We start from the raw sequence: 27,314 nt of genomic DNA, 5'->3' as shown, positions 1-27,314 counted from the left end.
GTCTCATTCTTAAAGTGCTTTATGAAACCACTCTAGTCAACTGTAAATGTCTTACAGAGGCATTCCTGGAACCCTAGCTTCATGCCATTTATTTAATCAATGCTTCTACCCAAGTGAAGTAGTAATCTGAGGAATAGTGTCTTTTAGGTTTCTGAGACTGCCAGAATAATCTTTAAGCATGTCTTTTGTGTTAAGTATGAATTCCTTTATGTTAGCTTTTACTCCAGAGAGTGTATCTCTGAGATGATGGATTTGAAAAGCATTTTGTAAACTGTCAAATGCTGTTAAATGTTACTACACAATGATCATGGCCATGACTGGCTTTTTCCCTTTGCTTTTATTTGCTTACTTCATAACTATAAGACTAAAAAGCAGGGCAGTATATACCCAGTGAACAAGGGTTTTGTGCCCCTCCCCTCCAATTTCTTGCCCAGTTATCATTTAGGAAGATACTAAACAACTTTAGGTTACATTACCTTTTTGTCCTAATTCAGGCCCTATTGTATACTGTGAATATAGTCTTGTTAGTCTGCTTTCCTCTGTAGCATGTCTGGATGTCCTATATTATTCAACATTGTCTTCTGTCATTTTTATGAAGTTCAAGATGATTGGCACCTAGTATTTAAGATTTTGTTGTTAGAAGTACTTTATTGGCTGTTAGGACCTTACTGTATTAGCATCTTGGTTCTCCAGGGTTCTTTATCCTGTCCATAAACATCTGGGCTTATGTATAAGTTAGATATATATGCATGGTGAGATAAGCAGAGGTTTATAAGAATGTGGAGCAGAGGAACAAAGCCATAGTAGCATGTAATTAGTAGCTAATTCCTTTTAAAGATAATGGAGGTGGTGAGTTCACACTGACAATTCTATACAGTGTATATAGGTTTCCACGTTTTCAAAATCCATTTCAAGTTTTAGTTTCACACCCATTTACTAAAAGAACTAAAATAAACCACCAGTGCTCTTTTAGTATGGCTATGTTTCTCAAACTTCAGAGTGTATCAGAATCACTTGGAAGACTTGTTCAACCACAGATTACGGTCTTATCTCCAGTTCCCAATTTGTTAGGTCTACGTTTGGGCCTACGATTTGCACTTCTCAGAAGTTTCCAGGTGATGCCTATAGTGTTAGACCACGCCATACACTTTGAGAAACACTATGGTTAGACTTACAGGTATTTCTTAGATTACAACAAACTGTTTGGGAAATTTTTTCAGTTATGTAATGAAGTCTATTTCTTGAAAATCTAGGCTTACAGAATTGTCATTCTGCCTTAATCTCATGCTCTTTTACTTCAGAACTAGTTTGAATTTTGTTTCTTCTCGAACTGTTTTTATTACTAGAAAATAATACATGATGGTTTTAAAAAATGTAAATCAGGGGGTGCCTGGGTGGCTCATTCAGTTGAGCGTCCGACTTCAGCTCAGGTCATGATCTCACAGTCTGTGAGTTCGAGCCCCGCGTCGGGCTTTGTGCTGATAGCTCAGAGCCTGGAGCCTGCTTCCGATTCTGTGTCTCCCTCTCTCTCTGCCCCTCCCCTGCTCATGCTCTGTCTCTCTCTGTCTCAAAAATAAATAAAATAAAATAAAAAAATGTAAATCAGTATATAAACCAAAATTATATAAGCTTCATGGAAGAAATAGCATTTGACCTAAGACCATAAAGCATAGTTGTAATTTGGTTTTGCATGCCTTGGGAAATTGGACAGGGGAAGGGGTTCTAGGTGGAAGGAAGAAAAACAGTTATAGAGATGGGGAACAACATAGGGTGTGTTGTTAGAAATCTTCACTCACAGTGTCTAGCTAAAAATAGGGTAATTGAAAGGGGAAAATGGTAGGTGGTGAATTTGAGAGTAGAATCCATTAGTTAATATTTGTTGTCTCTTCTATGTCAGGCAGTATGAGCATGTTTCCTGTCATTTCACTTAATCTTAAACACTTTTGTGAGGTAGGTAGGTATGGATCATTTTTATGGGTGATAAGAAAACTAAGCCTAAGAAAGGGAAAGGAACTTGCCTGAGTTAATAGTGTAGTGGCACAGTTGAACCTGCAATTGCCTTACCTTCAGAGCCTGAACTCATAATTGTCATGCTTTACTGCGACCTATAAAGTGTTAGTTATTTTTAGTGTTACATAGGTTGGGGCCAGATGGAGGTTTTGGTTTGTAAATATAGGTATCCCTCATTTTGTGCTTTGCAGATATTTTGATTTTTTTTTTTTAAACAAACTAAAGGTTTGTGGGAACCCTGCATTGAGCAAATCTGTCAGTGCCATTATTTTTTTTTAAATTTTTTTAATGTTTGTTTATTTTTGAGACAGAGAGAGACAGAGCATGAACAGGGGAGGGGCAGAGAGAGAGGGAGACACAGAATCGGAAACAGGCTCCAGGCTCTGAGCTGTCAGCACAGAGCCCGACGCGGGGCTTGAACTCACAGACCATGAGATCATGACCTGAGCCGAAGTCGGACGCTCAACCAACCGAGCCACCCAGGCGCCCCAATGTGCTGTTATTTTTAATAACATTCACTTGTGTCTCTCTCACATTTTGGTAATTCTTGCTCTGTTTCAAACTTTGTCATTATTATGTTTGTAATGGTAATCTGTGGTCAGTGATCTTTGATGTTACTATTGTAATTGTTTGGGGACACCACAGACTCTGCCCATATACAACAGTGAACTTAATTGATAAATGTTGTGGGTGTTTTAACTGCTCCACTGATAGGCTGTTCCCCATCCCTCTCCTTGGGCCTCCTTGTTCCCTGAGTCACAACCGTTAGGCCAGTTAATAACCCTACAGTGGTCTTTAAGTGCTCAAGTGAAAGGAAGAATAGCATGTCTCTCACTTGAAATGAAAAGCTAGAAATGATTAATCTTAGTGAGGAAAGCATGTTGAGAGCCTAGATAGGCCAGAAGCTAGGCTTCTTGTGCCAAACAGCTAGCCAAGTTGTGAGTGCAAAGGAAAAGTTCTTGAAATTAAAAGTGCTATTTCAGTGAACACACAAATGGTAAGAAAACAGACTTACTGTTGATATGGAGACTGTTTCAGTGGTCTGGATAGATCAAACCAGCTACAACATTCCCTTAAGCCAAAACCTAATCCAGAGCAAGACTCTAATTCTCTTCAATTCTGTGAAGGCTGAGAGAGGTGAGGAAACTGCAGAAGAAAAGTTTGAAGCCAGTAGTGGTTGGTTCATGAGGTTTAAGGAAGGAAACAATCTCTGTTTACATAAAAGTACAAGATGAAGCAGCAAGTTATCAAGAAGATGTAGCTAATTAATGAAGGTGGCTACACTAAACAACAGATTTTCAGTGTAGATGAAACAGCCTTATATTGGAAGAAGATGCCATCTAAGACTTTCATAGCTGGAGAGGAGAAGGTTAATGCCTGCCTTCAAAGGATAGGCTGACTGGCTTGCTAGGGCCTATTGCAGCTGCTGACTTTTAAGTTGAAGCCAGTGCTCAGTGACCATTCCAGAAATCCTAGGGCCCTTAAGAATTATGCTAAATCTACTCTGCCTGTGCTCTGTAAATAGAACAACAAAGCCTGGATGATAGCACATCTGTTTACAAGGTTTATTGAATATTTTAAGCCCCCTGTTGAGACTTACTACTCAGAAAAAAGATTCTTGGAAATGTTACTGCTAATTGGCAATGCGTCTGGTCACCTAGAGCTCTGATGCTGATGTGTAACAAGGTTAAGGTTTTCATGCCTGCTAATACAGCATCCATTCTGCAGCCCATGGATCAAGGGATAATTTTGTCTCTCAAGTTTTATTATTTAAGAAATACATTTCTTAAGGCTATGATTGCTGTAGGTAGTGATTTCTCTCATGGATCTGGGCAAAGTAATAACTTTCTGGAAAGGATTAACCATTCTAGATGCCATTAAGAGCATTTGTGATTCATGGGAGGAGGTCACAATATCAACATTATCAGGAGTTGGAAAAAAAATTTTTCCAGTTCTCATGGATGACTTTGAGGGGTTTGAGACTTCAGTGGAGGAAGTAATTGCAGATGTGGCAAAAATAGCGAGAGCCAGAATTAGTGGAACCTGAAGATATGACTGAATTGCTGCAATCTCATGTCAAAACTTAAATGGATGAGGAGTTGTTTCTTATGGATGAGTTCAAGAAAGGGGTTTCTTAGGATCAAATCTATTCCTAGTAAAGAAGCTGTGCAGATTGTCAAAATGACAAAAAAGGATTTGGAATATTACACAAACTCAATTGATTAAACAGCAGCAGGTTTTAGGAGAATGGACTCCAATTTTGAAAGAAGTTCTACTTCAGTAAAATGCTATCAAACAGCATTGCTACAGAGAAATCTTTTCTGAAAGAAGGAATCAATTGTTGTGGCTGACTTCATTGTTTTCTTAAGAAATTGCCACAGCCACCCCAACCTTCAGCAACCACCACCACCCTGATCAGTCGGCAACCATCAATATCAAGGCAAGACCCTCCACTAGCAAGGAGATTAAGACTTGAATCACATTCAGTGTGGATGATGGGTAGGATTTTTTTAGTAACAAAGTATTTTTACATTAAGGTAAGTAAAAAATTTTTTAAACATAATGCTATTGCACATTTAATAGACTGCAGTATAGTGTAAACATAACTTATATGCACTGGGAAACAAAAATATTGACTTTATTGCAGTGGTCTAGAACTGATACTGCTGAGGTATGCCTGTATAGGCTCATAGAATCCTTCTGTGGAGAGGAAGATCTCTAAAAGTATTTGGGGCATTGGCATGATCAAAACTCCATAGGAAAAAGTATTTTATTTTATTTGGTAATCGTGTATAGCTTGTATTATCTGGTGGTGAGTGAAGGTGGGGGAGACCTGTGTGGGAAGTTGTATAGTAATACAGTGAGCAATAAGGAGGGTTAGAACTGGGGCAATGGTGGTAGAAGAGTAGGGAGAGAATGTGGAAGTGAAATCAGTGAGATTTAGGTATTAAGCATCAAGAGGAACAGGAGAGAAGAAAAGTCAAGTTGCCTGGGAGGATAGCAGTGCCACTATAGAATCAGACCATGAGAGGAATACTAGCCTTACAATTGGAGAATTATTCTAGATCTCCTGCATTCAGTTGATAATTTGGTACCAGAGGATGGGAATGCAACAAGGATAAGTGATTGGATTTGGGAACCGTTTTAGAGATGATCTTTGAAATCATAAAATTTGAGACTCTAAGGAAAAATTCAGAACAGAACCATAGGAACCTATATTTAGTGAATGGGAGGAAGAAGACAAATTGAAGAAGAGATGGTTAGAAGTGGGCATACAAGATTAACTCGAAGAAATTAAGAGAAAATGGTTTTAAAAGATGAGGTAATTGGGGCACCTGGGTGGCTCAGTTGGTTAAGCTTCTGACTCTTGATTTTGGCTCAGGTCATGATCTCACAGTTCGTGAGATAGAGCCTCACAATGGACTCTGTGCAGACAGCTCTGAGTCTGCTTGTAATTCTCTCTGCCCCTCTCTTTCTCTGCCCCTTCTCCCCTTGCACACGCACTCTCCCAAAATAAGTAAACCAACTTAAAAGATGGAGTATTTAATGCTGTCAAATACTGCAGAAGAGAATGAGATACTAGACTAATTAAGCCAAGGAAAACTGGCTATATATGGAAAAAGAAAAAATCAAGTTAGAGCTTTATCTTGTCCAAGATCAGAGTAGATTCCAGGTTGACTTTAAAATTCAGTTCACAGGTGCTTGGGTGGCTCAGTCAGTTAACCCAGCTCTTGGTTTTGGCTCAGGTCATGATCTCACGGCTTCATGGGTTTGAGCCCCACATCGGGCTCTGTGCTGACAGCGCGGAACCAGCTTGGGATTCTCTCTCGCTGCCCCTCCCCCCACTCATGCTATCTCTGTCTCAAAATAAACTTAAAAAATTTAAAAGAAAATTGAGTTCAAAAAAATTAAATTATAAAACCTTTAGGAGAAAATGTGAATAGTGAACTTATTTCTGAATAAATTTGATTATATAGGAATATAAAACTCTTCTGTGCATTTTATGTCCCAGTATGTGATCTATTCTGGAGAATGTTCCATGTGCACTCAAGAAGAATGTATATTTTGCTGCTTTAGGATGAAATGTTCTGTATATATCTGTTAAGTCCATCCAGTCCAGTGTGTCATTCAAAGCCATTGTTTCCTTGTTGATTTTCATTTAATCTGTCCATTGCTGTAAGTGGGGTGTTGAAGTCCCCTACTATTATGGTATTATTATCAATGAGTTTCTTTATGTTTGTGATTAATTGATGTATATATTTGGGTGCTTTCACATTTGGAGCATAAATGTTTACAATTGTTACATCTTGTTGGATAGACCCCTTAATTATGATATAATTCCCTTTTTCATCTCTTGTTAACAGCCTTTATTTTAAAAACTAGATTGTCTGATATAAGTATGGCTACTCCGGCTTTCTTTTGGCGACCATTAGCATGATAGATGGTTCTCTATCCCCTTACTTTCAATCTGAAGGTGTCTTTAGGTCTAAAATGGGTCTCTTGTAAACAGCGTATAGATGGATCTTGTTTTCTTTTCCGTTTTATTACCCTGTGTCTTTTGATTGGAGCATTTAGTCCATTGACGTTTAGAGTGAGTATGAAAGGTATGAATTTATTGCCATTATGTTGCCTGTAGAGTTAGAGTTTCTGGTGGTGGTCTCTGGTCCTTCCTAGTCTTTGTTGCTTTTGGTCTTTTTAGGGTTTTTTTTGTTTTTGTTTTTTGGTTTTTTTTCCCCAATCTTTACTATCCTGAGAGAATCCCTGTTAAAATTTCTTGCAGAGCTGGTTTAGTGGTCATGAACTCCTTTAGTTTTTGTTTGTCTGGGAAACTTTTATCTCTCCTATTTTGAATGGCAGTCTTGCTGGGTAAAGAATTCTTGGCTGCACATTTTCCCGATTCAGCATATCGAATATATCCTACCACTCCTTTCTGGGCTGCCAAGTTTCTGTGGATAGGTCTGCTGTGAACCTGATCTGTCTTCTCTTGTAGGTTAAGTACTTTTTTTTCCCTTGCTGCTTTCCTTATTCTTTTCCTTGCCTGTTTTGTGAATTTGACTATAATATGCCTTGATGATAGTCAGTTTTTGTTGAATCTAATGGGAGTTCTCTGTGCCACCTGGGTTTTGATGTCTGTGTCTTTTCCCAAGTTAGGAAAGTTTTCCACTATGATTTGCTCACATACACCATCTACCCCTTTTTCTCTCTCTTCATCTTCTGGGACTCTTATGATTCCGATGTTATTCCTTAATGAGTCACTAAATTCCCTAATTCTTATATCATGCTCTTTTGCCTTAGTCTCCCTCTTTTTTTCTGCTTCATTATTCTCCATAAGTTGGTCCTCCATATCACTGATTTGCTGCTGTGCTTTATCCATCCTTCCCACCGTGGCATCCATTCAAGATTGCAGCTCAGTTACAGTATTTTTAATTTCATCCTGACTAGCTTTTACTTCTTTTGTCTCCACAAAAAGGGATTCTAATCTGTTTTCAACCCCAGCTAGTTCCTCTGTGTATTTTCAAATATAGAATTAAAAGCAGATGACAGATACTTAACCAATATGAAAAGCGATAAATTGATATCCTCAGATTATAAAAGGATCTTACAAATAATAAGTAGAACTATTCTCTTATAACAGAAAAATGTATAAAAGATGTATACAATTCATGGAAGAAGAAATTCTAATGGCTTATAAATGAAATATTGTTGAACATTAACATTTTTATTTACCAAATTAGTAAAGACTTCAAAATATTTAAATACTTTATGGTGAAGTGGACATTTTCATAACTAGCTGATGGGAGAACAGATTAATTATTATCTTTGAAAATATTTTTAGTAATATTAAATTAAATATTAAAATATCTTCAAGATATTTGTATACTTTAACCCAGGTGTTCTATTCTGACTTTCTGTAGGAAATAGGAATTACCTCCTCTTCCCCCACCAAAAGAAAAGAAAATGATTAGATGATATTTCTATGTATTAGAATTTTCTATAGTCATTAGATATTATAAATGTTTTTTTAATAATTTGGGGGAAATGCCCAGTATATAATGAGTAATAAAACAAACATTTGCTCAAGATAGGAAACATTGTATGATTACATACAGAGCCGGTGAAATAGGACTGGCAAGAGATAGTTCCATGTCTTAATGGTAATGATCTCCAGAAGGCAGGACTGAAGGTGATTTTTATTTTATGATTAGAAGTTGTTTTTCACTTTGAAAAGTGAAAGTCTTTGAAAAACTAAAATATACTAAGTTCTTTAATAGCATAAATACAAAAAGTTATAATGAAGGAAAAAAGAACTGTTTTGAAGAGCAGTTAGGATTGAGGAAGTGTTTTAGGTTGAGGGGTTTGATTGTGTTTATGAACCGAGAGAAAAGATCTGGAAGAAGGAAGATGATGGAAGATAGAAGAAAGGTGTTAAATGATGATGGAAAGTCCTAGAAGATACAGGCTGAAATCAAAAACACAAAGACAAATTAGCCTTGAAGTAGTGAAGAGGCATTTTTCCCCCAAGAGGGGAAACAAATAAATGAAGATGATAAGAGCACAGAGAAATTTTTTTTGATTGATTTTTCCTTTTTTTAATGAAAGTTTATTCTTAAATGTACAATAGGAACTAAGACAACACTTCATCCTAGCTATAGTTGGCAATAGATGCTGTAACAGACAGGGAATTCAGATGTTTAAACAGGAATCGAATTAAGGAACACCATTGCCTCGGGCACAAGAACAGGTTACTTTTTGTCAGGTTTCTTTCTTTCCTTTTTTTCCCTTTTTTGTTTAAGAGAGTTCAAGCAGGGGAGAAGGTTGTGGGGGAGGGGAGGGAAGGAAGGGGGAAGGATCTCAAGCAGGCTTCACGCTGAGTGTGGAGTCCTACATGGGGCTCAATCCCACAACCCTGTGATCATTGACCTGAGCCAAAATCAGGAGTTGGAACTCAACTGACTAAGCCATCCAGGCTTAGAAATCTTTCCAGATTTCTTAATTCCACCTGTAGGCCCTTCCCTGCAGCCTTTGATTTTAGTTCCTTGAGTTTCTTTTCTTCTTTCTGTTTCTGCTTGAGTGTTTTATCTTCCTTGTTCATCTTCTTGGGCTGTCTCAGGGGCTTCTGCCACCTTCTCAGCTGGACATGGCACCTACCTCCCCTTTGAAACAGAGAAAGTTTAAGGTAGATGAGACAATTGAAGGATAGCAGATAATCATCATGTTAGGGAAGAGGCAGGATGACGGTCATCTACAGATTGGAAATGTGGTCAAAGTAGATTTAATATGTAGAAAATGGTTGATTTCCAAGCAGTATGTATAGTCCAGTTGAAGTTGTTAAATAAGGTCAACTGTAGCTTTTGTCTCAGTCTCTAAAATGAGCAAGCTATAGGAAACTGATGCCTGCCAGTATAAAAAGATGGAGACTGAAGAAACAGTTTTAATTTCTTTTTGTCTTTTGCCTAAGTCTCTTTAATTGTACAGCACCTAGTAAAAGTCCTTTGCCCTACCAAATTACTATTAATTTTTATTAGTATTAATTTTAATATTAATACACCAATCCCAATGAACCTGTGGCGTAGGCTCTCATAGTCCTCTGTCATTTCTAGTTTTTTAGCTCCTAGGAGATTTGAGCTGTGATTTCTTTTTAACAGGAAAAAAGGTGCTCACTTTGGCGGCACATACACTAACAGGAGGGAAGAAAAGACTTTATCTTATTAGACATTGGTAGTGAAAATCTACAGACTTTCCTTTCTTTCTTCTTTTTTTTTTTTTTTTTTAATTTTTTAATGTTTACTCAGTTTTGAGAGACAGAGAGCAAGCAAGGGTGGGGCAGAGAGAGAGAGGGAGATACATAATCTGAAGCAGGCTCCAGGCTCCAAGCTGTCAGCACAGAGCCTGATGCAGGGCTCGAACTCACAAGCTGTGAGATCATGACCTGAGCCAAAGTCAGATGCCTAACTGACTGAGCCACCCAGGCACCCCTACAGACTTTTCTTTATTGGGCACAGTGGGAAATTTATGAGGACCTTTATAGAACAGTCTACTCCTTTAATTTGGTATTTTACCTAGTTTATTTACTCTGCTAAAATAGACCTGATTTTGCACCTGGAACATTATTTATTATTACTTGTTGGCCCCTGAGAATAGTAGTAGAAAAAGTAAATGAAGGATTAGTTGTAATGAAAAGATTGCTTGGGGTTAGGGGATGTTGGACTATAGTGAAGGAATGAAAGATACTAGGAGAAGTAGTACCCTGGGATGGAACCCAAGTGGGACTTGAAGAGAGCTGATGGACTGTGAATATAGAGTGGGTTAAAGGCCATGATGAGACTGAATCAAAGATACAGTGGGAGACAGGTAGAAGAAGTAGAACGTTGTAGGTAGAGAGATTTGTGAGTTTAAGACCTCGGAAGGAGGAACAATTTCTAAGTATCAAGGACATTTAAGGAGTCATCCTACTACCCAGATTGTCAGATAACTATATTGAGAAACTGAGGCCAAGGTGTTAGAAGAGTAAACAGCATGGATATTGAAATCTCCAAAATTTTAATCCTCAACCCCAGGATATTGCATTTTTGAATCCAGTTTCTGGATTTCCCCTTTGTCATAGCAGATTTACCTCATGTCCCAAATGTTTCTCCTTCCTCACATATACCTGAAACTTGACTAGCACTGACGTGCATGGAGATTTAAATACCTTTTCTTTGGTCAAATAACTTCTTAATAGCAGAGCCAGAGCTAGAAACCTCAATTTCCCACTTTTGGTCCATTCTGCCATTTGTTGTGTACCTTCTAAAAGGCATTAAGAACCTTAATTAGTTCTTAATATTTTTAAGAACTAACTAGTAATGTGTTGAAATAGTATGGAGAGGCAATACTCAGAGTCTTAAAGGGGTATGCTACTCAAAAATGGGTTTGGAACTTAGCACCTAGGGGTAGAGGAGCAGTGTCAAAGCTGACTCTTCCTGCATTCAGTTCATATTCTGGGGTGACTTGGCCTTCCTGTAGGAGTCAACACTAACCAGGTGCTGACTGCCAGTTACTGAGCTGTTCCTTTTATTCAAAATAAGCATTTGAGGGGCGCCTGGGTGGCTCAGTCGGTTAAGTGGCCGACCTCGGCTCAGGTCATGATCTCACAGTCCGTGAGTTCGAGCCCCGCGTCGGACTCTGTGCTGACAGCTCAGAGTCTGGAGCCTGTTTCAGATTCTGTGTCTCCCTCTCTCTGACCCTCCCCCGTTCGTGCTCTGTCTCTCTCTGTCTCAAAAATAAATAAACGTTAAAAAAAAAGAAATTTAAAAAAAAACAAAACAAAATAAGCATTTGAGGCACCCACAAGGCAGTCTTGTCATATCTTACTATTCACACAGATCATCTGGGGATCTTATTAAAATTCTAGTTCTGATATAGTGGCTCCTGGGAGAGGAGTGCAAGATTGTGTATTTCTTTTTTTTTTTTTTAACGTTTTTGAAATGTTTATTTATTTTGAGAGAGAGAGAGTGAAGAGGGGCAAAGAAAGAAGAGAAAGAATCCCAAGCAGGCTCCTCACTGTCAGCATGAGCCCGATGCAGGGCTTGATCCCACAAGACATGAGGTCATGACCTGAGCCAAAATCAAGAGTCAGTCACCCAACCAGCTGAGCCACCTGGGCACCTCAAGATTGTGCTTTTCTAATAAGCCTCCTGTGTATTGCCTTTGCTTCTTTTCCATATTTTGAGTTCCATACTTTGAGTAGAAAAACCCTAAAGAACTTTAGGGGAGGGGCACCTGGGTGGCTCAGTCGGTTAAGCAACCGACTTCTCAGGTCATGATCTTGCGGTTCGTGAGTTTGAGCCCCGCATCGGGCTCTGTGCTGACAGCTCAGACCCTGGAGCCTGCTTCGCATTCTGTGTCTCCCTCTCTCTCTGCCTCTCCCCTGGTTGCGCGCGCTCTCTCTCTCTCTCTCTCTCTCTCTCTCTCTCTCTCAGGAAATGAATAAACATTAAAAAATTAAAAAAAACTTTAGGGGAACATAGTTTGAATATGATTTAATATGTGGTCATGCCTCTCAATGTTAATTTCTTGAATTGGTTAGATATTACTTTGTTCAGGCTTATTCTGAATAATTAATACTGTAGTATGGATTGATACTGCATAGTGGTTTGCTGCTTACCAGATAGTAGATAGCAGAGCCTTAGCTGAGGCTTCTTCAAACTGTCTAAACTAACGCTCTGCTGTCTAATTCATGGCTAGGTTTTCCTGGGAAAAGTAATCAAGTATATTTAGCTGACAGTGGTAAAAACTTTCAATCTGACATTACTGTCCTCCCCTCTCTTTTCTTTCTTTCAATTTATGTCATTGCTTTGAAGAAATAACACCTCCCTTTTAAAAAAGGTCTGTGGGCACCTCTGTTCTAATCACTAATTTTCAACATTTTGTATACCGTTTTCTGGGATGGAAAGAAAACACCTTGTCTCTGGAAAATAAGTATACTTCTTTCTTCTGCCATAAAACAGTCAACCCTACCCTAAAACTGAAGAATATTAAGGGCCAATGGAAACCAGGAAAATTATGGTGACATTATCTGGGCTTGAAATAAAATAGTGCCCTTTCTAAGGCATTGGGATTTTGAGAATTTGACTCTGTTCCTGCTTATACAGGGCCTCCAAAGACTTAATTTGAAATCTGAACCAGCATACCTAATAGTTTTGAAGAGTCCCACATGTTTCTGTTCCCCTTAGGCAACTCCTCATTCTTGCTGCTGGGTGGGCTCTGAGGGTTACATATAAGACTCTACCCAAGGGCTATTCATGTACTTGATAAGGCCGGCCAGAAATTTTAAGTTTTGGTCTTGTTTTTTATTAAATTCAGTGAACATTCATTTTCCCCTCCCTTTCCCCGCTTCTTACCCAGAACAAATCCAAATGGATCAGATGAACCTGAGGATTCAGGGGCTGGTGAAAATAGGAAGGTCAATGGGAATAATTCTCCATCACTCTCAAATGGCGGTTTTAAACCTTCTAGGCCTCCAAGACCTTCACGACCACCTCCACCTACCCCACGTAGACCAGGTGTGTATTCCAGCTACACGCTAGGGATGTAACTGTCAGTACTGTGATTATAAATAACGTTCTGTTTGGGAATTGATCCTCAGATAAGAATCAGGAGACTCTTTCAGGTTGGTTTTCTAGCAGTATTTTTATATTTAAGATTTTGGCCCAGAATGATCTTTCTGTAGGTAGACAAAGGTATGCTTTTCCATAAGTTTTTCTTCTAGGGAAAATCTATTGAGGCAAGTGGTTTATTGAAAATGAGAAATAAAATGAGAGCCCTATGTGCATTATTCATATTGTCAGGGATCTGGTTGCTTTTCTCATTATATCCTTTAAAAAGACAATTAGTAAATGGTGAGTAACCCAACAATGCTAAATGATATTCAGATTTTGAAGCAAAAATTATACAACCAATGAACACATTTCGTGTAGTAAAAATGTTAACAGCTCTAGGTAGAATATCCATTTTCCCTGATTAGCCAGAATAGAATCTTTAATCATTTATTATTTCCCTCTGCTAGTATGTGGACAGGGAATGTATAAAAAATTAAACCAAATATTATTAAAAAGTAAATTGGTTGTCTACAAATAATTTTCTTTTTAATGTTTATTTATTTTTGAGAGAGAGACAGAGCATTAGTTGGGGAGGGGCAGAGAGAGAGGGAGACACAGAGTCAGAAGCAGGCTGCAGGCTCTGAGCTGTCAGCACAGAGCCCAATATGGGGCTCGAACTCATGAAATGCGAGATCATGACCTGAGCCAAAGTCAGATGCTCAACTGACTGAGCCACCCAGGTGCCCCTACAAATCATTTTATTAAAAACTTTGTTTTTAATTATACATCTTCCCCTGTTTGGGGTAAAAATTGTGTTAATAATATATTCCCAGTCTTTAAAATCATATACTACTTTGTCAAAATATTGGTGACTTCTCCCGGTAATTGTTTTGTCAGGTATTTCTTGAAGATGTACTATGTACAGTGCTATTGCTTAATAGTCATAACATCAAAAATTGGTCTTTGATATGCAGGGTTTCATAGAAAAGACAGTTTTAAGGATCTGAAAAATTACTAAATGAATTTATAACACCAAGGGATACCAATGCTTTCCTGTTCTAAAAGTTTTTATTTCTGTGGCATCAGGAAATCAGAATTTGCATGTGCTTCATAATTAGTAAAGAGACATGGAGTAGATAGAACCCAAAAAGTTATTTTAAAAAGTTGATTTTATTTAAGTTATTTTTACCTACATGTCCACATCTTAAATTTTCTGTGTCATCTGCCTTTTAATTTTTTTTAAGTTAAAATTCTATCCTGAATTTAGATTTCTGAAAATAAAAGATTGTTGTTTTCCACAAATCTTTTATAGCATCTGTCAATGGTTCACCATCTGCTACTTCTGAAAGTGATGGATCCAGTACAGGCTCTCTGCCACCAACAAATATAAATTCAAATACATCTGAAGGAGCAACATCTGGATTAATAATTCCTCTTACTATATCTGGAGGCTCAGGCCCTAGGCCATTAAATACTGTACCTCAAGCTCCCCTACCACCTGGGTAAGTAGCTGTTTTTTGTTAACATTTGTTTGCTTTTAGCCTTCTGCATATACTTATTAATAAGGAACATAATACTGAACTTCATTCTTTAAAAAAGCATCTTCAAGCAGTGGTAACTGGTTTTGGTGGGTGGGGGGGCTATATCTAGAGTCAGACTGGACAAAAAAACCTCACCACATTAGCAGTCATCCTCCTCCTCATTTCCAGGGCATACTTTTTAATTTTTATTATATTTTTTTTATTGAAGGACTCTAAACCATAGAAAGTTAACTAGTGCCAAGTAATAGTCACCAAATTCAGATTGCTTTCTCTTTGACAGGGAAAAAAAAACCCACTTCTTAAAATACTTTTCGACCATCATAAAGTCATTATGGCAAAGTAGTAATAATTTAGGAAACTGATGGGAATACAAGCTGGTGCAGCCACTCTGGAAAACAATATGGAGGTTCCTCAAACTAAAAATAGAACTACCCTACTACCCAGCAATTGTACTACTAGGCATTTATCCAAGGGATACAGGTGTGCTATTTTGAAGGGACACATGCACCCCCCCCCCATGTTTATAGCAGCACTATCAACAGTAGCCAAAGTATGGGAAGAGCCCAAATGTCCATCAATGGATGAATGGATAAAGAAGACATGGTGTACCTATACAATGGAGTATTACTCAGCAATCAGAAAGAATGAAATCTTGCCATTTGCAACTACGTGGATGGAGCTGGAGGGTATTATGCTAAGTGAAATTAGAGAAAGACAAAAATCATATGACTTCACTCATAAAGTCACATATGAGGACTTTAAGAGACAAAACAGATGAACATAAGGGAAGGGAAACAAAAATAATATAACAACAGGGAAGGGGACAAAACAGGAGACTCATAAATATGGAGAACAAACTGAGGGTTACTGGAGGGGTTGTGGGAGGGGAGATGGGCTAAATAGGTAAGGGGCACTAAGGAATCTACTCCTGAAATCACTGTTGCACTATATGCTAACTAATTTGGATGTAAATTTTAAAAAATAAAAAATAAAATTTCAAAGTAAATAAATAAATGGCTTATGGAAAAAATAATTTAGGAAACTGATAAAATTAGTACTCATAACCCCATTTTAATCTCCACTAATTATTTTAAAAATTAATAATACTCTAGTAGTTTGTGTACGTATATACATTCTGACATTCACATTAATCCAGAGCTTGGAATCTAATTAAAATTAATTGGCTGATAAATTAATAAACCCTTATGAAATTTTTAATTGCTAAACAGGTATTATTTGTCTGCATAGCTGGGCCATTTTCCTTTTGCAAAACCTACACGGGAACCCAAATTAGAAAGTTATTTGTGCAAGGGATTACCATACAGAAACTGGTACTCTCCAAAGTAATTGGTACTTTTTTTTTTCCTTTTAAGTTTATTTATTTTGAGTGTGCACACTTAAGCAGGAGAGGGGCAGAGAGAGAGGAAGAAAGAATCCCAAGCAGGCTCCGTGCTGTCAGCCTAAACCAAGAGTTAGACACTTAACCAACTGAGCCATCGAGGTGCCCCTAAAGTGATTGGTACTTCTAAGCTGTGATGGCTTATTCCTGTCTTCCTCACTTTGGGGATTAACATACCAAGGAGACTAGAATACCCAGATTGGCTTTGTCTGTTAAACTATGAAGAGACACATCTGATAAAGTCTTAGTTTTTGATTTCAGTTCTTCTGGAATGCAAATAGTACTTTGCCCTTGGCTCAGTCTTTCTTCAGATTTCATAACATTAATTACAAGCATTTTTTCCCCACTAAGTTTTGCACATGCCATGATCAGATTGAGATAGACTTTATCTCCTGAGTGCATCTACCTCAGACCTCTTTAGAAATACAAGGAATATGGGGCGCCTGGGTGGCTTAGTCGGATAAGCGTCCAGCTTCAGCTCAGGTCATGATCTCGCGGTCTGTGGGTTCGAGCCCCACATCAGGCTCTGTGCTGACAGCTCAGAGCCTAGAGTCTGTTTCAGATTCTATGTCTCCCTCTTCCTTGACCCTCCCTGTTCATGCTCTCTCTCTGTCTCAAAAATAAATAAATGTTAAAAAAAAAATTTTTTTTTAAAGAAATACAAGGAATATCTTGAGCAGATACTTCTGCAGAAGAAAGCTTACTTTGTCATCCTCAGGATACCAGTCTTGCCTTTATTCATAAATTCTTTTGGTATCTTCTTTATGTATTGACATACTTATTTTTCTCAGTTCTTTAATGTGGTCATATAAGAGAAAAAAGCAAAGACAAGTGCTATAGCAGCCTTTTAAATTTTGTGTTTAAGTTGGGAGCAGAGAGTGGACCAGCATGGGCGAGTTTACTACGTAGATCATATTGAAAAAAGAACAACGTGGGATAGACCAGAACCTCTACCTCCTGGGTAAGTATCTGAATTAAGGAAGAAGAAAAGTATTTATTTAGAACTATGGATATCTGTACAAAATCTTCCTTATATCCCTACTTTTCCTCTTCCTTTCAGCCTTTTCTGTATCCTCTATGTTGTGGTAGATGCAACTAGAAAGAAGAGAGAGAATTGACTGAGCATGATGATGAGCATTGAATTGATTTTCATTCATTTCTGACCTCAAGATTCTATAGGTCTTGCTATTTCCAAGTTTTCCTTTCTATACTTCATTCAAATCACAGGGTTTTAGAATTAGTTTCATCAAGAGTAATTATTTAACTGAATAAGAATCATATCCCCTATCATATATATGAAGATAAAGGCTATTAGTATATAATAGTGACGTAATTGTAGAATAGTTGGGGCAATAAAAGGATACATTAATACATGATGTTAAGCATTTATCATTTACATTCTAGAAAATGGAAGAAAATACTTGTGTTCAAGGGAAGTCAGTAGCAAACTTGGGGACATGTTTAATCTTGCTAGTAATCTCAAGTACACACATGAAAGGTATTGTTTCACTTGTTAAATTAGCAGATAATATCCAGTATTGATGAGATTGTAGAGAAACTTTACCACATAACATTGCAAGTGGTAGTATAAATTAGTTACAACTCTTGCAGGAAGTATCTATAACTATAGTAATGCACTATAGTAATCCTCTCCAGGAAATTTATCCTAAGAAGTAAATGCAAGGAAGAAAAAAAATTGGTGTATTAAACGTATTTATTATTTTACTTTTTGTAATATGAGAATATTAGAAACAACCATAAATAACAAAGTAGAAATCACCAAGTTATTGTATTAATGTTTACTTAATATTATGCACCCATTTGAAGTGATCAGTAGTTGTAATCTTATAGAAAAAGTTGTGTCCCTATTTGAATTGCAACAGTCAGAAGAACATTGGAAAGAAAATGAGAACTTGTTTCTTAATTACTGTTTGAGACTTACTCACTGAATATACGTTGTTGTTTTTAAAACCTGGTGCATATTAAGAACTTTTAAGAGAAATTTTTAGAAACTTCCTTTTATATTCACTTAAAGACCATTAAAAGTATATATAAAATAAAAGAGTTCAGGTAAATGAAAAGTAGTTTAAGGTAAAATCTTACCAATCCTGCACCAGGGCCAAGATGAAGTCCTGTTCAGTTCATATCTGTATCACAAATAATTGTTGAATTAGGTTGTTTTTGTCCTGATTTAGCTGGGAACGGCGGGTTGACAACATGGGACGTATTTATTATGTTGACCATTTCACAAGAACAACAACGTGGCAGAGGCCGACATTGGAATCTGTCCGGAACTATGAACAGTGGCAACTCCAACGTAGTCAGCTTCAAGGAGCAATGCAGCAATTTAACCAGAGATTCATTTATGGGGTAAGCAGCCTGCTACACTATAAATTTAAGAGTACTAGACTTTATTTTATTTATTTATTTTTCAACGTTTATTTATTTTTGGGACAGAGAGAGACAGAGCATGAACGGGGGAGGGGCAGAGAGAGAGGGAGACACAGAATCGGAAACAGGCTCCAGGCTCTGAGCCATCAGCCCAGAGCCTGATGCGGGGCTCGAACTCACGGACCACGAGATCGTGACCTGGCTGAAGTCGGACGCTTAACCGACTGCGCCACCCAGGCGCCCCAAGAATACTAGACTTTAACCTTTCTTTTTTTCTTCATATGAAATGTTAAGTACTAAAAAGACAAGTAAGATGGCACCCAGTTGTTGCTGTTGATAAATATATATTTAGACCTCATCTCGAGTATTCTGTGCCTGTGATCTATTCTTACCTCTTTGAAACTTCTGACGTTCAACGTCCTTTGCTTTGTTAATATCAAAACTAAAAAGTAATTAGGAAAACTTAAAATTCATGGATAAAAGAATAATAAAAATAAACCCAAGCAGCATGAAGAGAATTAAAACCATTTTAAATTTCATATTGCCTTGCTTCTCAGAATATTTGAAGGTTTGGCTCTAAGAGCACTTGACTGTTAAGTGGCTATATAGAACTGATGACAGAATTGAATCATTTTGTAACATATGAAAATAAAGTTAACCTAATACATTGGTGCTCTAGGAGACTAAAGAAATTGGATTCCTTGTACGATTATTCTAAATATATTTTTCTGGTTTCAAAATTGTATTAACTTTGGTGTGCAAACATCTCCTTTCTGGAAATGGTTTAAGTTTTACATATTTTCCTTTACAGTAATATTGCAATAATAGCAAAAAGTTCACCAAAGTGTATTAACATTTTATTGTGTAGTCTTTGATGCTAGGAATTTTATAGTCTCTCAAATCATAAAGTATTACAGATCTTTTCTCTGAAGAAAGGAAAATAGTTCTTGGAGAAATTTGATTCTGTGTGCCAAACAAGAAGGATTTATTTGAGTAATACATAGAACTTAAACAGGAGAAAATCTCTCCAAGAGTTCAGGAGAAGCTGACCTGCTTCATTACCATCTCTTCCCTTTCACCAACATTGGTAGCATCCCTGTTAGAATACATCAGAGTAAAAGCCTGTCCTCTGTAGGCATTATTTTTCCCTCTTTTCTCCATATTCCTATCTATTTCTTGGATCTCATCACCATAATAGTTTTCATTCACTGATAGAGACAGATTCGTCTTTTTTTTTAAATGTTTATTTATTTATTTTGAGAGAGAGAGAGAGAGAGAGAGAGAGAGAGAGAGAGAGAGACAGCACAAGTGGGGCAGGGGCAGAGGGAGAGGGGGAGAGAGAATCCCAAGCAGGCTCCATGCTGTCAGCGCAGAGCCCGACATGAGTCTTGATCTCACGAACTGTGAGATCATGACCTAAGCTGAAATCAAGAGTCAGATGCTTAACCAACCGACTGAGCAACCCAGGTGCTCAGACAAATTCCTCTTTATCAGCAGCCTTCCCTTCGCTACCTGGTTTTGATTAAGATACTTTATTTCATATGACAATTTTTCCTTCCACCTTCTATAGGCAACTGTTACTGTATTTCTCCCCAGTGGTTTTAGATGTGAAATTAATTTGTCTTTTGTCTACCTTACCCTTTTTATTATTTTTTTTCCTGTACTGTTTTACATCTTCCTTTCTTTCTAAATTATAATCACCTTTGGTATGCCTGGCCAAATTTCTTCTAGGTTTGAATGCCTAGCTTGCCTGCCTTCTTTAAAGCTATTTTCCACATGGGTGTCCAGTGGAAAGAGCATGGGCTTCAGAGTCAGACATATGGGTTCGAATCCTGGTTCCACAGTTACTTTCTCTATATGACTTTGAGTAAGTTACTTAATCTCATCAAGACTCATTTACTTTAACTATTAATGTATGAAGATACTTCAGAGGGTTTTTTTGTTTTTTTGAGGTTTCTGTAAAATAAGGTTCCTAATGTGGTTAAGACATATTAGATGCATAAAAATGTTAGTTTTCATTTTTTCTTACCCTCATATCCACATTGTAAATGTGTGCTTTAGCTTACTTTTACAGTACTTCATCTTTTTTTTTTTTTAAGTTTATTTATTTTGGGAGAGAGAGAGAGTATGAGCAGGGGAGGGGCAGATAGAGGGGGAGAATTTCAAACAGACTCCAGGCTGTTAGCTCAGAGTCCAATGCAGGTCTTGAACCCACAAAAACTGTGAGATCATGACCTGAGCCAAAATCAAGAGTCAGATGATCAACCAATGAGCCACCCAGGTGCCCCAACAGTACATGATCTTTTAAGACATTCTTTTCAGAGACTGATTTAGCATATTTCCAGAACACCAACAATGTATATTGCTTCATTGTAAACTTCACCAGTTTGATACTTGGAGTCTTTGGAACTTTTCTTGAATTGCATCTTTTACCTCATTGTGCATGTTCTATTTTTTTTCTTTTCATTTTTCCCCCTCTTATCCAAAAGAATCTGACCATTTTCCTGAAATTTTCCTCTTATTACAGAATACTTTTAAATCCTAACTTAAACAGCCTATTTTAGTTACCCTTAACATAGCTAGCAGTAACTAGCAGTAACTGAATAGCTAGCAGTAACTGAATTGAATGAATTGAACATTCTTAATATCAACTACTTAAAAAGGGGTGGGGTGGTTGGTGACATATTGCTGAGAAAGTCTGTTTTATTAAATGACCTTTGTTCCAGGTCAATAGACTGTCATACACCTAGCTTTTTTTTTTTTTTTTTTTTTTTTTTTTTTTTTGAGAGAGAGAGAGAGAATGTATGAGCGGAGGGGTCTCAGGGAGGGGAGAGAATCTTAACTAGGCTTCACACTCACTGGAGAGCCCAACATGGTGCTCAATCCCATGACCCTGGGATCATGACCTGAACTGAAATCAAGAGTCAGAATCTCAACTGACTGAGCCACCCAGACACTCTGCATTTTTTTTAAAAGTAGGCTGCACACCCAACTCATTACCCCAAGATCAAGAGTCACACGTTCTACTGACTGAGCCAGCCAGGCATGCCCCTACACCTAGTATTTTTAACCTCAGAATGGAAATGATTGATGATGGAACATTGTATAATGGCTCTTCCTGGCCTGTGGTTTCAACATGTATGTCCCCAACTTATTTAACCAGGGAGAGCCAGTGGAATGGGCTAGGGTCTTAGAAAGTTATCAAAATAGTTTGTCATATGCCAGACTTTTCAGACATGTTCCATAACCAGGGTTCAGACCTTTTATGGTGTTTCTTCCTGGCCTCTCTGCGCTCACCCCTTTTCATAATTGTGTCTGTCTGGAGGAGCAAGGCCAATTCTTGACAGGTCTGTCTTCCAAGAGCTATTAAATCAGAAATAGAGTATCTCATATGCTTTAAAACTTTGACAGTTAACCCAGTTTCTGTAATAAGTCAATGACAAGGAGAAAAAAAAAACAGACAGTAGGGGGAACTGCTATAGATCAAGACTTAAGAGATTCAGCCAAATGTAATGTGAGGACTTAATTAGTGATTGGGTATTAGAAAATAAAATTAACATAAATTCTTTGTTAGGTGTGATAAAAATATTATGGTATGTAAGATGTCCACAAATTTTAGAAAGACATAGGGGTAAAATGACTCAATGATTCAGCAAAGAAGAGAGGGATAAAAAGAAAATTTGGCAAAGTCTTGATAGTTGTTGAATCTTCATGCTGGACATACGGGGTTCACTTTCCTTATTTTACTTGTATATTTTTTTCTATTAATAATTTTTGTTTGAAAAGCAGTCTTTTATTTGCTTTTATCTTGCTAAAGGAGAAAGGTTTTAACCAAATCTTCCTCTGAGAGACCATATATTATCTTCACTTTATTATACATTTAAACCAGAACATACCCATTAACCCTGCATAGAGTCACTATGGCTTTTGCTTCTCTCTTACCAACGGTTGACTCCTTTTTCCAAATGATTTCCTTTTATCTAGCCAAACTTCTCTGTCTCCACCAATGTGGTCATTGGAAATAGAAATTTAAGAAGTCTTCTATACAGATCTAGGCTTGTCGACTTTCAAACTGGAATTCTTTCTTTTTACTCATCTGACAGCTTGTTCTTCCTGCTCCCCAACTCCCATGGTATATACAAATATACCATGTTTTGTATTTAATTCTCTTTGAGTTAGAAATACAAGGTTATTGTCAGCCATCCAGTGATTCTGAGTACTGTTTATAAATGACTCTTTGGGGATTTATATATTTCTCTAATTACTCATTTGTAGCTGAAGAAGAAGAAAATGGTCCTTTGGGGTTGAGGATTATGTATTTGTAATATTTAAATTTCAAGTAATTTCAAGCATTAATGTTTACAAAGATTTTCTTTCTTTACCAGAGTGTATTGGCATTTATCCACTGACCATGTGACACATCTCTTAAGATGTGAACTCTGTAAGAGTGTGTTATGTTACATATGGCCGGAGAAGGACATACTAGAACTCATAACCTTGCTTTCAGGTTATCTGATTAAGTTGTTCATTACTTCACCTTTTTGTTGTTGTTGTTGTTATTCTTTTTTAGAATCAGGATTTGTTTACTACATCGCAAAATAAAGAATTTGATCCCCTTGGTCCCCTGCCTCCTGGATGGGGTAAGTGACATGATTCTTTTTAATTGCATTTGGTCATTTTAAAAATCAGGTATTTATGGATGATAGCCTGTTCTTGCCTGAGTGAATGTCTGGAGGCTTTTTGGGTGTGTTAGTTTAATTCAGAGTGCCAAGTGGGTATTAAATTGCCCAAAAAGGCATTAAAGTTCAAGTGGACTTTCTTATTATAATTAACTTATATTGGAATTCAGAATTATTTTACTCTTTTAAAGGTTAAAAATATTTTGCTCACTTAGCAATAAAAAGAAATGGATTATTTATACAGCAATCTGAATGGACCTCAAGGGCATTATGCTTAGTGAAAAAAACTCAATCTTAAAAGATTACATACTGTATGATTCATTTTATGTAATATTTTCAAAATGACAAAATTACACAAGTGGAAAGCAGATTAGTAGTTGTCAGGAGCCAGAGCCAGTTGTAGGTGGGTGCAAATACAGGAGTTAAGAATATAAGTAGTTCTTACATGGTGGTGAAATAGTTCTGTATCTTAATCGTGGTAGTAATTACACAAGTCTATATATATGGGTTAAAAGTGCACAGAACTATACATTCGTATTAATGAATTCAACTTAAAAATTGATGAAAATGGAATAAAGTCTAGAGTTAACAGTAACATACCAGTGTCAGTTTCCTGATTTCGATACCATACTATGGTTATATAAGATCTTAGCATGGGGAAAAACTGGTGAAGGATCTGTGAGATTCTTGGAATGATTTATGCAACATTCTGTAATAATTATCTCAAAATAAAAAGCTTAAATATTTTGACCACATTTATGCTTCTAAAACAATGTTCATGGGTGCCTGGGTGGCTCAGTCTGTTGAGCGTCGACTCTTCATTTCAGCTCAGGTCATGATCTCATGATGGTATCAAGCCCCTGCACTGACAGCAGGGAGTCTGCTTGGGATTCTCTCTCCCCCACCTGTGCGTGCGTGTGTGTGCATGCACGCATGTGCTTTCTCTCTTTTTCAAAATAAATAAACTAAAAAAATAAAAACACTGTTCAGAACGGGTGAGTTGATGTAATCTTGAAAGAAAGTGAAAAAGGGAACATCTTATGCTGGTGACATTGTGCCTTGCGCTGGTGGACATGGCATGTTCTATTAATTCAACTTTGTTAATAGATTTTAAGATGGGCCTACTCTACCAATTTTGTTTTATAGTATTATATAAGTCATAGCATAGTAGCAAGGTTCCAGAATAAACATGGCTTTATAGTTTTGCATGGAAGCTGAAGAGAGTTTAGAAAGTAGAAAACAGCAAACCCATTTATGGAACTACTTGAAGTTTTATCTTTAAGAGCCACAGATATTTCATAATTTGGGGGCTAAATTCCAAAATTAATATTTCTAGATAGTCTTGTTGGGAGGCACTGGCCTTTAAAATACATTGCTCTAGCATTACTTTATTGAGGAATGGAGAAAAAAAATGATGTGTCAACATCACATGAATCTGGACAGTAAATGATACTGAATACTGTGAGAAGCCCCATTGCTCTTAGAGTTATTTATCTTCAGCACTCTTGTGAGACAGATAAAAAATGTAATAGATCATACTTATAACTGTTATTGCTATTATCGTGTAACAAAGGGAGGGCATATGAAAGTGAACTGTGAATTTCTGTTTCACCAAAGCCTGGCAGTATGATAAGGAGTCTTGTGTGTGAGTTTCAGAGTGGAGAATACATGGTTGGTATGAAGTACTTTAGAAAAGGGGATGTTGCCTTTATGAAGCATATTGAACTAGACCTGTCAGATTGCATTCCTACACATGGATGATTTTCCCAGCTTTATTTCTAGAATTGTCATATGTCCATGTTACAGAGGAGAAATTGATGCACTGAAAAGATGTATCTGAAGGTCATGTGTTATCCTCTTAATTTTATTGCAAATAAACCATGACCCAATTAGCTTTTGTCAGAAGTACAGACCATTTTACTCCTTCTCCAGAGCAGCTGTAGGAAAAAAATGGCCCCTTGCCCATAGAAGCATGAATTGTTGGCTATGTTGCCTTTATTCAAAAAAGCTTTTCCTGCAGGTTGGTGCCTTTTGTATTTATTATTATCTTCATCACTAGGATCCTTCTCATTTTCACTTTAGCCAACAACACAGCCCTAAAATACTGCCTCTAAAGACCCAATCCCAGGTTACCCAAGTTATCAGAATCTTGGCTTGCTTATTTTACATTATGCTTATTTTTATGTTTCACACTTCAGAAATTGAGGTATACCCCTCCTCCTAAATGAGTTTATGATCACCCTGTTACTTAGAACACTGCTTCATGACTCTCTGCCTTTGGGGCACATGCCTTATTCGTGGAACCAGTGACAACATTGGTATATTGTAACAGATGAAACACTACCTGACATATCCTCAGGATTGACCCAGGAAATAAAACCCCACCTTACAGCCTGTGTTTACATTCTGAAATTGACAGCATTATTTTTGTGACACAATATGTATTTTATTTTATTTTACTTTTTTAATTGTTTTATCTTGAGAGAGAGAGCAAGGCACCCTGACATAATATGTATTTGAAATCCAGCCTCCTCACCCTTTCAGACTTTTTTGTGCTTGGACTAGACATTACTGCCTCACAAGCTGACAGTGAAGAATTTTTAATACATGCAAACTAAAGAGGCTGGAGTACAAAGAATGCTTTGGTTCAACAATGTAGTCTAATAGGGCTTTGTATAACTGGTTTTACCCATCAAGTCTAAAGATATTTTCTTATTTTGAGACTTGCTGTGAAAGAATATGTAGAACAGCAATAAGCTTCTGTTTTTTACTGTTTTATTCAAGTCAAGAAGTACTCTGATCTGCATTCAGGTTTGATGTTCAGTAATCTCAGTATTGTTTATCATGTGACTTCTTTCAACAAAGGAAGAAATCAATTCTATAGCCCATCTCATTAAAAGCAGATGAGCCTTCAGTTTGCAAGTGCATCCACCTTTTTGAATTTTGTTTTTCACAGTTTGTTCCAAGAATTGCTGGTATCAGCAGTGTATACTTAGAACATAGATAGAAAATCAGTTTTCTATTAAATTTATCCTGCCTCGTGTTAACTTTTGAAGAGAAAATTGCTCATCCTGAAATCTGAACTTATATGGCAGCTATACACTTAGGGTATTACTTTTAGATTTTAAAAAAATTACTTCAAAATTATTTGAATACAAAAAAAGTACAGATTTTGCAAATATATTTAAAATTTTTAAATTTAATATGTCTGCCAAGGATATTAACTAATATTATCGTGTAGCCAGCTATAGCACTGTGGATGCTTCTTTTTGCTTCAGAGACAGACTTAAAGTTGGTTACATTTTACACTGAAAATGCCATGAGCAGCAAGGCCAGTATTAATATTCACAATGTATCACAAGATGCAGAATCCCGTTTGTCTGTATATTATGCACACTTGGGGTTCTATTTCCATTTTAGGCTCAAATGATGTAGAAAGTACCTGAGATGTCAGGATGAGGTTCATGATACTCACCAGCATACCCCTTCTAACCTCACATATCCTTACTCTACTCAAAATCATGAAATTAGTGCTGGAGATATAGTTGAAAGTTACCAAATACTAACTTGACATAGCTATATAATTTGGCCTAAGATTTGTCCTGTAATAACTTGCTTAGAGAATGATTCAAGGGACCTAAATGTTACTTGAAAAATAGATACCAATTTTTCAAACCATATGAAATTAAAAATGGCTTTATCAGCTTGGGATTAACCTTAAAATTTTGTTTGAAATTGTTAACTTTTAGAAACTATGTTTTTTTTTTTCAACGTTTTTTATTTATTTTTGGGACAGAGCGAGACAGAGCATGAACGGGGGAGGGGCAGAGAGAGAGGGAGACACAGAATCGGAAAAAGGCTCCAGGCTCTGAGCCATCAGCCCAGAGCCCGACGTGGGGCTCGAACCCACGGACTGTGAGATCGTGACCTGGCTGAAGTCGAACGCTTAACCGACTGCGCCACCCAGGCACCCCAGAAACTATGTTTTTTTAATGTTGGAATCCATTCTATATTCTTTACTACTTCACTTAATTCATTTTGAGACATCAAAAAAAATTCAGGTACAGGAATTATCTTTTGATGAAGAATTAATTAGTAATAGAACAGAGAAGTCAATAGTTCAAAACAACAGAGCTTAAAAATTTTTTAACTATTTGGTTATTAAAAGAGAAAATGATATCTGCATGTCTTCTAAGCCCTAATGAGAAAGCTCAGG

The 27,314-nt window shown here is 37.1% G+C and overlaps 1 protein-coding gene across 4 annotated transcripts in view; it reads left to right on the top strand.

Moving 5' to 3' along the window:
- ITCH (itchy E3 ubiquitin protein ligase) overlaps window positions 1–27,314 on the top strand; it is a 145,960-nt gene that overhangs the window by 80,868 nt on the left and 37,778 nt on the right. For all 4 annotated transcript variants that reach the window (XM_003983597.6, XM_011280854.4, XM_006929828.5 and 1 more), the window contains 5 exons: window positions 12,895–13,052; window positions 14,401–14,590; window positions 16,894–16,989; window positions 18,224–18,398; window positions 22,990–23,059. In XM_003983597.6, coding sequence (XP_003983646.1) covers window positions 12,895–13,052; window positions 14,401–14,590; window positions 16,894–16,989; window positions 18,224–18,398; window positions 22,990–23,059 — 689 coding nt within the window. The remainder of the gene's footprint in view (window positions 1–12,894; window positions 13,053–14,400; window positions 14,591–16,893; window positions 16,990–18,223; window positions 18,399–22,989; window positions 23,060–27,314) is intronic.

This window comes from Felis catus, chromosome A3, assembly GCF_018350175.1.
Source record: "Felis catus isolate Fca126 chromosome A3, F.catus_Fca126_mat1.0, whole genome shotgun sequence".
Lineage (NCBI taxonomy): Eukaryota > Metazoa > Chordata > Mammalia > Carnivora > Felidae > Felis > Felis catus.
The sequence above is the reverse complement of the archived record's forward strand: the minus strand, read 5'-3'. Positions and strand labels throughout refer to the sequence as shown.